The sequence below is a fragment of the Pogoniulus pusillus genome, chromosome Z, assembly GCF_015220805.1.
Source record: "Pogoniulus pusillus isolate bPogPus1 chromosome Z, bPogPus1.pri, whole genome shotgun sequence".
Taxonomy (NCBI): domain Eukaryota; kingdom Metazoa; phylum Chordata; class Aves; order Piciformes; family Lybiidae; genus Pogoniulus; species Pogoniulus pusillus.
Window position 1 is genome coordinate 39885651 of NC_087309.1, and position 12293 is coordinate 39897943.

The 12293-nt window shown below is 44.8% G+C and overlaps 1 protein-coding gene across 1 annotated transcript in view; it reads right to left on the reverse strand.

Moving 5' to 3' along the window:
• KIAA0825 (KIAA0825 ortholog) overlaps positions 1-12293 on the reverse strand; it is a 359412-nt gene that overhangs the window by 239724 nt on the left and 107395 nt on the right. Inside the window, 2 exon segments of the mRNA XM_064176290.1 lie at positions 362-574; positions 3465-3559. Of these exon segments, the coding sequence (XP_064032360.1) occupies positions 362-574; positions 3465-3559 (308 nt within the window).

Sequence of the window (12293 nt, forward strand, 5' to 3'; positions counted from 1 at the left end):
TCTAAGGAAGGATATGAATACAGGAAATCCCTTCACAGCTCTGCTTCAAGGCTTCCAACATTTTCCCACTTGGTAACTGAGCAGATACTCATCAGAATGTTTTTAGAACTTTTCTGCATTTAAATAAATAAATAAATAAATAAATGCCAGTAAAGTTTAAAAGTTAATTCTTTCAAGCGCAGACTATGGGCTATTGTATAAAGCTCTGTTCAGCCTCACATTGTAATGCCTCTCGCTTTCTTCTTAATTCCATTTCTATAAGATATAGAATATTAATGGTACTGTAAGTACTTCAAAGTGTAGATGGCAAACAGCCTTGGCATTCTGTCTCCCCTCAAACTTCAGATCTTTTGGTACCTGCCTTAGCAATTCGTTTTGGTTGCTCCTCTTGTTGGACTGCTCCGCAGGACTCCCTCATTTGCCGGTTGTTTACAAGACTCATTGAATACCCTTCCTTCTGCTCATGTTGGAGAATTTTAGTTGAGAAATCCTCAATTGCTATTGTTATACAGTGAGCCACAGAAGAAGAAAGATCTTTAAAGGCATTCCTCCAGCCAAAATGCAGAGAGATGGGCTGAAATACATATTTACAGCAAATCAGTCTAAATTCTTCACTGAATGTCATTGCCTGGAACTTACATGAACATCCATAACTAAATTAAAAGGCAATATCACCTTTTGAAACTCACTATAACCTCTTAAAATATACTTTGCCAGACATGAAATCATATTAGAAGCAGTATATACACCAGACAAAAATGGATGTGCAAGACAACAAACTAAATTTAACTAAAACTGTTTTAATTGTCACCAGTTTGTCAAAAAATAAATGTACAAAAAAAAAATCTGTTTAAACTGCTTCTAAAACCACAACCTTTACCTTGACATTACTTACAACCTCTGAGAGAAACTTTTTTTAAAAGACATTTTTAACCATTTTCAGTAGTTTAACAATGGGGAGCCTTGCAGTGATCGTTTTCACTGCAAGGTAGTCACTGGAAGCCACTAATCATGAACATCACAGGAGAACTTTTAGAAAGATTGGTTGTTTTTTTTTTAAACACTGCATTTCCACTTCTCCAAAGCTGGGTTTGGCAAAGATTAAAATAAAGATCTCTAGCTTTTAGCCAGTGCTGGCTTTTGCTATGGTTTGCATCAGTTCCCTGCCTTCTACAGAGTTCTGAAGCTGTAAGGAGAAGGCACAGTAGGACATCATTACTTTTCCACTAATCCTGCATTCAGCAGATCGAAATCTTACCAGAAGTAGCCAACTGATAACAGCACCACTGTAAAATATTTTAGTGACATAAGATGTACAGCAAAAATAAGGGCATTGGAAGAGAGGAGGATTCTGGAGTGAAGTCTTTCCAGCTTACTCCAGTTCAGAAGTTTCCTTCTTCTTCCTTTCCTTTTCCCCAGTCAGAGAATCACAGAGCTGTCGAGATTGGGAAAGACCTCTGAGATCATCACATCCAACCAGTTGCTTAGTCTCATAATCCCACCATTACTGCTAAGCCACTACCAGAAAAATACATCCCTCAGCACCACATCCACACAGCTTTTAGACACTCCCATGGGCAGCATGTTGCAGCGCCTGAGAACCTTGCTGGGAAGGAACTGTTCCTAATGTCCAACCTAAACCTCCCTTGACACAATTTCAGGATGTTTCCTCTCCCTCTATCACCTGATACTAGTGAGGAGAAACCAACCCTCAGCTCACTCCAATCTCCTTTCAAGCAGCAGTAGAGAGCAATGAGGTTTCCCTTCAGCCTCCTCTTCTCCAAACTGAACAATTCCAACTCCCTCAACGGCTTCCCACAGGACTTGTGTTCACAGTCCTTCACCAGCTTTGCTAACCTTCTCTGTACATGCTCCAGCCCCTCAATGTCTTTCCTCGAGTTAGGGGCCCAAAAGTGAACCCAGGACTCAAGCCGTGCCCTCACCAGTACACAGCACAGAGTCACATTCACTGGCCTGGTCCTGCTGGCCGTACTATTCCTGATCCAAGCCAAGATGCTGGTGGTGTTCTTGGTCACTTGAGCACATTGGAGGCTCATGTTCAGCTGGCCATCGATCAGCAGCACCAGATCCCTCTTCACAAAGCAGCTCTCCAATCCCAACACTCAACTCCAACAAGCACAAATGCAGCCCCCCCAAACAATCATTTTGCACTCTTTATTTTATTTTTTGATTTTTGAGACAATCTTCTCAAAATACTTTTCTGTGTAGTCTGTAAGTCACAGGAACATTAGTCTCACAAAATGGTTCAAAGCATATTTTTTAAAGTAATTTCAGCATTTAAACTGAGACATGAGGAAATTATAGCAATGCATTCCTTTGGCAAAGAAGGCCACAGGCATTCTAGGGTGCATGAAGGAATCTGGCCAACAAGTTGAGGGAGGTTCTCTTCTTCTTCTACTCGGTCTTAGTCAGGGCACACCTGTAGTACTGAGTCCACTTCTTGCCTCTCCAGTTCAAGAGTTCATTGGAGGCAACAGAGATGCTGAAGGGCCTGGAGCATCTCTACAAAGAGGAAAGGCTGAGAGACCTCAGGGTATTGAGCCTGGAGAAGCTCAATACCCTGAGGTATTGATCTGATCAATGCTCAGCAAGAGCTAAAGGGACTACTGGAGGGAAGATGATGGGGTCAGACTCCACAGTGGTGCCCAGGGACAAGACATGGAGCAATGGGCACAAACTTCAACTCAGGAGGTTCCATCTGAACAGCAGGAGAAAATTATTTGCTGTGAGGGTGCTGGAACCTTGGAGCAGACTGCTTAGAGAGGTTGTAGATTCTCCTTTTATGGAGAGATTCCAGTCCCACCAATCACTGTGATCCTGGGCATTGTGATCTGAGTGGGTGCCCTTGTTTTAGCAGGAGGGCTGGGCTGGATGATCTCCAGAGGTCCCTTTTGACCCTAATACGCAGGAATTCTGTGAAATTCCACTAACAGCAGATATGAGACTTGTTAGAGCCTCAAGGTCCCATAAACTCAGCAATAAAACTTTGTTTAGTATTAAGTGGGAGCCATTAAAGACCTTTGTCTTGCATATATATTCTACAGAGCACAATTCTACAGTTCCATCAAGGAAACTGGACATGGTGTGAGTACATCTCTGTAGCTGGCATTGTTATTATCAACTGCTTACAACTTGATATATCGTTTAAAGATTCTATTGCACCTAAGACTACATTCAACACTGAAGAAAGCTATTAGCATTTTTCACTGTTTTGTGATATTTAATAATTGTGATGATAAATGCATTCTGTTACTACCTTCAGTAGTCTTCTCTATGAATGTTGTTAGATTTTATTGTACCTTAACTAAGACTTTGCACCTAAAAATTAATAGGAGCAGCAAAATAATGAAACTCTGAAAACAGATGTTTATAACAAAGATGGCAGCAGACTACACAGACAAAAGGAAATCCCCTGCAAAGTTTAAGACTCTTTCCGTACTCACCTCCTCTATCTGAAGTAACTGCTCAGGAAGCACACTGGTTTCATTTGCTCTGGTTTCTCCTATTAAAAGCTCCCCACTAGCTTTCTTCAGAACTCCTGCACAGTGTGATAAAGGGATCAAAGTTGAGATTAATTCTGCAGAAAAGTCAGCAGTCTACAACACCTTCTGATATATCAATATAAAGCATAAAAAAAAACTCACCCAAAAAACCCACCCACCATAAACCCTCAACTAGATGTAGGGGAATAGTAACGTTATGATAAAGTCAAATCCAGGCTTATACACAACTCCTTTTATAGAAGATGATGAAATCCACACCCCACTGTGTTCATATTTTTATCCATATAATGTGCAAAATTTGGTTTCTTTTGTCATTAATTCATTTTTGTATCGATTGTGCAGTCACCTGTTCCTAGGGAGAACAAATAATGTTAGAACAGCTGAATGGAAACTAATTGGTATTCTTTGATCTATAAACTGTATGAACTGCATGTCAACAGATTTTTCTAGTTTTTGCTTATTTGGAAACATCAGTATGATAAGAATGAAGAGAGAATTAATTAGTACAGTTATCAGGGGCAAAATAATGGTGACAGGAACAAGAACAAGTGAAGCTCCTTAGGCAGGGCTGGCATAAAGCTTGCTTGTCCATCTTGGAGTAATGGGAATATTGCCTCAGTTTTGACAAGGAGCAGGTGTTGATCTGTTGGAAGGTAGGAGAGCCCTGCAGAGGGACCTGGACAGGCTGGATGGGTGGGCAGAGGCCAATGGGATGAGATTTAACAAGGCCAAGTGCAGGGTTCTGCACTTTGGCCACATCAACCCCAAGCAGCACTATAGGCTGGGGACTGAGTGGCTGGAGAGCAGCCAGGCAGAAAGGGACCTGGGAGTATTGGTAGAGAGTAGCTGAAGATGAGCCAGCAGTGTGCCCAGGTGGCCAAGAGAGCCAATGGCATCCTGGCCTGCATCAGGAACAGTGTGGCCAGTAGGACAAGGGAGGTTATTCTGCCCCTGTACTCAGCACTGGTCAGACCACACCTTGAGTACTGTGTCCACTTCTGGGGCCCCTTCAATTCAAGAGAGATGTTGAGGTGCTGGAACATGTCCAGAGAAGGGCAACAAAGCTGGTGAGGGGCCTGGAATACAAACCCTATGAAGAGAGGCTGAGGGAGCTGGGCCTGTTTAGCCTGGAGAAGAGAAGGCTCAGGGATGACCTCATTGCTGCCTACAACTACCTGAAGGGAGGCTGTAGCCAGGTGGGGGTTGGTCTCTTCTCCCAGGCAACCAGCAACAGAACAAGGGGACAGAGTCTGAAGTTGTGCCGGGGGAGGTGTAGGCTGGATGTTAGGAGGAAGTTGTTGGCAGAGAGAGTGATTGGCATTGGAATGGACTGCCCAGGGAGGTGATGGAGTTGCCCTCCCTGGAGGTGTGGAAGAAAAGCCTGGATGAGGCACTTGGTGCCATGGTCTAGCTGACTGAACAGGGCTGGGTGATAGATTGAACTGGATGATCTTGGAGGCCTCTTCCAATCTGTTTGATTCTATGATTCTATGATGAAGGGACTGAAGCACCTTTCCTGTGAGGAAAGGCTGAAAGGCCTGGAATTGTTTAACCTGGAGAAGGCTCGAGACAGTATTTTGTTGATGTACAAAAATACCTGAAGCAGTGGTGCAAAGAGGACAGAGCCAGGCTTTCCTCAATGATGCCCAGTGACAGGACAAGATGCAGTGGGCACAGATGGAGACACAGGAGCATCCAAGCAAACACTGACAAATGCTTTTCTTATAGTGAGGGCAAGAGAGCTCTGGGATTTGTTGTCCAGACAGGCTATGCAGTCTCCATCCCTGGAGATATTAAAAAGCTATCTAGATATGATACTTGCTAACTGCCTGTACCAGCAAAGCAAGAGTTGCTAGATCATCAGATGACTTTCAAAAGTTGCTTCCAACCTCAACCGTTGTGTGACTCTATGAGTCTGTGTTTCAAAAGGAATATGAGAACAAACCCAAACATGGTATTTGTAAAATCCATCACCTAGCATAAAGCTTCTCAACACCATTGGTGCAGATACTCCAAATCTAATGTATCCCATGTGAAACTAAACCCAAGACGTTTCAAATGACTGGCTGCTGTCATAGTATCACAATATCACAGTATCATCAGGGTTGGAAGAGATCTCATTTATCCCAGCTATTACGTGAGCCTACCAGGGGGGCAGCCCTGCTTGACCTGCTGCTCACAAATAGAGAGGGGCTGGTAGGGGATGTGGTGGTTGGAGGCTGCCTGGGGTCCAGTGACCGTGAAATTATAGAGTTTTCAATACATGGAGAAACCAGGAGGGGCATCAACAGAACCTCCACACTGGACTTCTGAAGGGCAGACTTCAGCCTATTTAAGGAACTAACTCAGAAAGTTCCTTGGGAAATAGCCCTTAGAAACAAAGGGGTCCAGGAAGGTTGGACCTGCTTCAAGAAAGAACTCCTGCAGGCACAGGAGCAGGCAGTGCCACTGAGCTGGAAGATGAGCCGACGAGGGAGGCAGCCAGGCTGGATGGGCAGGGAGCTGCTGAAGGAATTAAAGATTAAAAAGAGAGTGTATCACCTTTGGAAAAGAGGGGAGGTGTCCCAGGAGAAGTTCAAGGAGGTTGCTAGGTCTTGTAGAGGAAAAATTAGAGAGGCAAAAGCCCACTTGGAGCTCAGGCTGGCCACGGCTGCCAAGGAAAATAAAAAGTGTTTCTTTAAATATATGAATGGCAAGAGAAGGGCCAAGGACAACTTCCAGTCCTTACTGGATAGAGATGGGAACATAGTGACAAAGGATGAGGAAAAGGCAGAGGTGCTTAACACCTTCTTTGCCTCAATCTTCACTAGTGGGACAGGTTGTCTCCAGGACAGCTGGACTCCTGAAGTGGTGGATGGAGTCAGGGACCAGTACAGTCCCCCTCTAATCCATGAGGAAGCAGTAAGGGATCTGCTAAGTCACTTGGATCCTCACAAGTCCATGGGACCAGATGGGATCCACCCTAGGGTGCTGAGAGAGCTGGCAGCTGAGCTGGCCAAGCCACTCTCCATCATTTATCAGCAGTGCTGGCTCACTGGAGAGGTCCTTGAAGACTGGAAGCTGGCCAATGTGATTCCCATACACAAGAAGGGTCGTAAGGAGGAGCCAGAAAACTACAGGCCTGTGAGCCTGACCTCAGTGCCAGGCAAGGTGATGGAACAGGTCATCTTGGGTGCCATCACAAAGCACCTACAGGATGGCCAAGGGATCAGGCCCAGCCAGCATGGGTTTAGGAAGGGCAGGTCCTGCCTCACCAACCTGATCTCCTTTTATGATCAGGTTACCCGCCTGGTGAATGTGGGGCAGGCTGTGATGTAGTCTACTTGGACTTCAGCAAAGCCTTTGACACTGTCTGCCACAAGAAGCTCCTAGCCAAGCTGGCAGCTCATGGTTTGGACAGATTCACTCTGTGCTGGATCAAGAACTGGCTGGATGGCAGAGCCCAGAGAGTGGTGGTGAATGGTGCCACATCCAGTTGGCAGCCAGTCACAAGTGGTGTTCCCCAAGGATCAGTGCTGGGCCCAGTCCTGTTCAATATCTTTATTGATGATCTGGACGAGGGCATTGAGTCCAGCATCAGTAAGTTTGCAGATGACACCAGGCTAGGAGCAGGTGTTGATCTGTTGGAAGGTAGGAGAGCCCTGCAGAGGGACCTGGACAGGCTGGATGGGTGGGCAGAGGCCAATGTGATGAGATTTAACAAGGCCAAGTGCAGGGTTCTGCACTTCGGCCACAATAACCCCAAGCAGCACTATAGGCTGGGGACTGAGTGGCTGGAGAGCAGCCAGGAGGAAAGGGACCTGGGGGTACTGATAGATAGTAAGCTGAAGATGAGCCATCAGTGTGCCCAGGTGGCCAAGAGAGCCAATGGCATCCTGGCCTGCATCAGGAACAGTGTGGCCAGTAGGACAAGGGAGGTTATTCTGCCCCTGTACTCAGCACTGGTCAGGCCACACCTTGAGTGCTGTGTCCAGTTCTGGGCCCCTCAATTCAAGAGAGATGTTGAGGTGCTGGAACATGTCCAGAGAAGGGCAACGAAGCTGGTGAGGGGCCTGGAATACAAATCCTATGAGGAGAGGCTGAGGGAGCTGGGCCTGTTTAGCCTGGAGAAGAGGAGGCTCAGGGGTGATCTTATTGCTGTCTACAACTACCTGAAGGGGCATTGTAGCAAGGTGGGGGGTGGCCTCTTCTCCCAGGCAACCAGCAATAGAACAAGGGGACACAGTCTCAAGTTGTGCCAGGGTAGGTATAGGCTGGATGTTAGGAGGAAGTTCTTCACAGAGAGAGTGATTGGCATTGGAATGGGCTGCCCAGGGAGGTGGTGGAGGCACCGTCCCTGGGGGTCTTCAAGAAAGGACTGGATGAGGCACTTAGTGTCATGGTCTAGTTGACTGGCTAGGGCTGGGTGATAGGTTGGACTCGATGATCTTAGAGGTCTCTTCCAACCTGGTTGATTCTATGATTCTATGATCAAGTCCAACCCTTTACCACAGAGCTCAAGGCTACACCATGGCACCAAGTGCCACGCCCAGTCTTGCCTCGAACAGCCCCAGGGACGGCGACTCCACCACCTCCCCGGGCAGCCCATTCCAGTGTCCAATGACTCTCTCAGTGAAGAACTTTCTCCTCACCTCCAGCCTAAATCTCCCCTGGCACAGCCTGAGGCTGTGTCCTCTCGTTCTGGTGCTGGCCACCTGAGAGAAGAGAGCAACCTCCTCCTGGCCACAACCACCCCTCAGGTAGTTGTAGACAGCAATAAGGTCACCCCTGAGCCTCCTCTTCTCCACGCTAAACAATCCCAGCTCCTGTCAAGCACTGTTAAAAATTATCTTCCAGGCATTAACTTAAAGCTCTTCAGTTACCCAAAGTTACTGGCAGCACACAGTCAAGTTTTAAAGGGCTCTTCTCTTCCCAAGAAATAACTGTTTGCACATAGACAGGGTTTCATTTACTCCAATTGGATCTTTATCTCTTCCCCCAAAACAATTAACACACCATTTGTCGTGGTCTCAGGTTTTCAGGTTTTGTGGGTTTTTTTTGTTTTTTTCCACATACAGGCTGGGGGCAAAACCAGATTTGAACTGGGAAACACAGCTGACAAAGTGGTAGAATATAATCCCAGAAAAGACTAACTGAATCATTTAGCAACTTGGTCATTCAATCTGTTGTAGACAGCACCATAAACTTACCTCTTTTTTTTCAGTGTATTAAATATGTTTTTATCACAGAATTTTTTTTCTTGGAAGAGTCCTCTAAGATCATGGACTCAACCCATCAACCCAACACCAGCATGGCCATTAAACCATGTTCCCATATCCAGAAGTTTCTTGAACAGCTCTGTGCTAGTTTGAAGCAGGCTAGAATGTTTTGGTGAGAAGAGCTGGATTACAGGCTGTGAAAAGAAATGGTGATGTCTACTTTGCTCACAGTCTTGCTGAGAAGTATAGGAACAAGAAATAAAAGCATTAGCTAACCACTCTTGGCATCACTGTCACTGGGGCTGCTGGCTGAGCTGCATCTCTCTAACCTCACCCTCCATTTTGGGCTAACCCACTTTGCTTCCTAAAAACCTCTGACGGAACCTCTATTCTTCTCTGAGACTGGGGTAAGGTTGAGAGGGGTAGAGGGAAGGTGCAGGGGTGGTTGAGAGCCCCTCCTGGGGACTCAGGTTTCTGGGAGGGGAGTTGTGTTTCTGTATTACCTTTTACCTTGTATATTTCTGTATATACTGTAAATATCTACTTGTATATTCTGCTAGCTGTAAATATAAGCTTCATTCATATTTCCAGAGCTGGCTGAGTCTAATCTGGGTGATTTCTAAAGTGTGGGGGGGCAGGGAACACCCAAACCATCACAAGCTCCAAGGATGGGAACTCCACCACCATCCTGGGTAACCTGTTTCAACACCACTGATGATCAATTTTCCTACAGTTTTCTTTAGCAATTATTCCCCAATGAAAAATAAAATAAATCTCAACTGACTAGGTATCTTCTCCTCCTTTTCCATTCTGTGCTTTCTACCTTAACCTGCCTTCTTTTCCCTCGTAATTAGCTTTTTGATTTATCTTTTTAATAGTTACAACATCTGATTCTAGCTATAGACACAACCGAGTGTCTTACCCTGCCCACAGTAGGGTTGATGGAACTAGGTGATCTTTAAGGTTCCTTCCAACACAAACCATTCTAGGATTATACATATTCACATTCTCTTACTGACACTACTTAAACAAGCTATTTATACCATTTGTAATCAAGCCTTTAAAGAAAATCTTTAACATTTAACCTGAAATCCTGGTGTATTTGTGGAATTGCTGCCTTATGTGTTAAGAACTCACAGATGAAATAAAGAGGTACCTAGGTGATGGCAGATTTGTGTCGCCACAACCATAAGCAAAGAGCCAAATGTTGCTTCCAACAGAATCAGACATTGAAAAAATGTCTTCATTTTTAGTTCAGAAGGTTCTACTAGATCTTTCCACCTCTGTTTCTAACAACCAGCCTGGGCACTCCTGACTATGTTCATCTGTCTCACACAAACACAAAACCTTTTCTGGCCTTCCCAACAAAGCCCCAGGGTCAAGTTTCTTCTATAATTTTACTCTAAAGAGAGCAAAACTCTTTTACTAAGTTCCTTGGCTTCCCAATTATTTTGCTTTTCCTCACTTTCATTTAAGCAAAGCTGTCCTCAATATTTTCCAATGTAACCTCTAGCTATTGAGGACTCCCTTCACACTTTTAATGCACACAGGTCACAGCCCTCCCAAAGCCTCTGCACTTCAGATGCCACCACAACCTTCCTCTCAAGCATTGCCTCCACAGAGACAGGTAACAAATTATCCTTTTCTTGCCCTGCTAGTTCTTCACTTGTCTTCTGTCTCACCTTAATCAGCAAACTCCTCTGGGAAATAAAAGTACAGCTGTATTTAAGAGACTGGTACCGCTGCTGTAGTGAAGCTGCTCAGCCCATGTCAGTTTGCCTTTACAAACTGACAGGGCAGACAGGCAATGGTCCTGCCTAGACAGCCATGGTCATCTTCACAAACTGACATCTCTCTGCTCCCAAAGCCCAAACCTCAAACTCCATTGGCACAGATGCACAGGAATGTGTCCACAGCTGCTTAGAGGACAGAAAGAATCCCAGAATCCCAGAAGATGAGGGTTGGAAAGGACCTCTGGAGATCATCCAGTCCAACTTCCCCTTCTCAAAGACATCCACGGCAGCTTGCCCAGGATCACAATGGCCAGGGGAGGTGGAAGCTCTCCACAAATGGAGACTCCACAACATCTGTGGGCAGCCTGCTCCAGGCCTCCAGCATCCTCATACCAAGGAATTTTCTCCTCCTGTCCAGATAGAAACTCCTGGGTTCCAGTTTGTGCCCATTGCCCCTTGTTCTCTCACTGGAAACCAAAACCAAGTGTCTGGTCCATTCTCCTTCCCACTTCCCTTAACCATTGCTGAGCAATGATCAGATCCTCTCTCAGATTGCTCTTCTTCAGGCTCCACAGCCCCAGGGCTCTCAGTCTTTCCTTCTCACAGAGATGCTCTACTGAACTCTCTGCAGTAATTCCCTGTCCCTCTTGACCTGGGAAGCCTAGAATTGAATATAGTACCCAAGATGTGTCCCCATTAGGGCAGAGTAGAGATGCAGGAGAACAAACCTTGACCTGCTGGCCACACTCTTCTTAGTTCTCAGGAGACTCTTTGCCTTCTTGGCCAAAAGTGAACACTGCTGGCCCATGGCAAATGTCATGAAATAAGATGAAGGCTGGAGGAAAACCTCAATTTTTTGTACTTGCTCCCTTTCCAGAGGATAGATAATCTTCACCATTCTTGATGATAAGGCAAGACTGACTCAGTCACAAATCTTTGCTAGATCTTTCTTGAAACTCATGTTCTACAAACAAAATAATCTTCCCATATTTTGTGTACTTCCTTCAGTTTACCAGTTGAATCATTTTTATAGTAATTAATTAAACCAAGATGACATCAAGTGCTTCACTTAACATCAAAACCATTCAGTTGACTTTCTTTACATGTATTAAAATACGTCTGGGATTATTGTTCTTAAAAAGGCCAATAGGGTTTTATTTGTTCTATGTTCCCTTGTATCTTCACATATTTAATTCTGTATCCAACTCTGTATTTTTCTGAGCTTGCACTGATGATGACAATGAGACAATTTGCATTGTTAATGTAATTAGTTTTCCTCCTTTTAAGTTCTGTTACATTATTTTTCTTCTGTGCAGCATTTGGGGCCATAAAACCAGTTACTGTGGCATCTTCTTGTGTGTAGCACAGATCATGAAGGAAATCTTTTGTAGGATAGTTCACTGACTGTGGATAAGTACCAGCACCACTCACATTTACTAGGTGGATTCAGGCAGAACTTGCTTTGAAACTTTGCTGGAAATAACACATCCTGAGGAAATGGGAAATACCACTCCCCTCCAAATATAAATAAGCAGAAGAAACAAAATATTTGACCAGCTGTAGATTAAATAAAATTCCTGCTTTCTGTCCTCAATAATTGGATTTTTATTTGTTATACCACGCTGAGCCTATAACACCAATACAGAAAATGTGCACCCGAAATCAAATTCCCCCCTAGTGCAAATTTCATCTTTGCTCTGGGTTGATCTGCTGAAGCTATGTATTCCTTGAAGAAGCTACTTGAACATCCTGCTCCAAGACCAGAGCAAAAATCACATCTTTCTTGATTCTTTCTTGAACTTCAAAGTCTAAGAAGATGCACCTCATAAATTTGATCC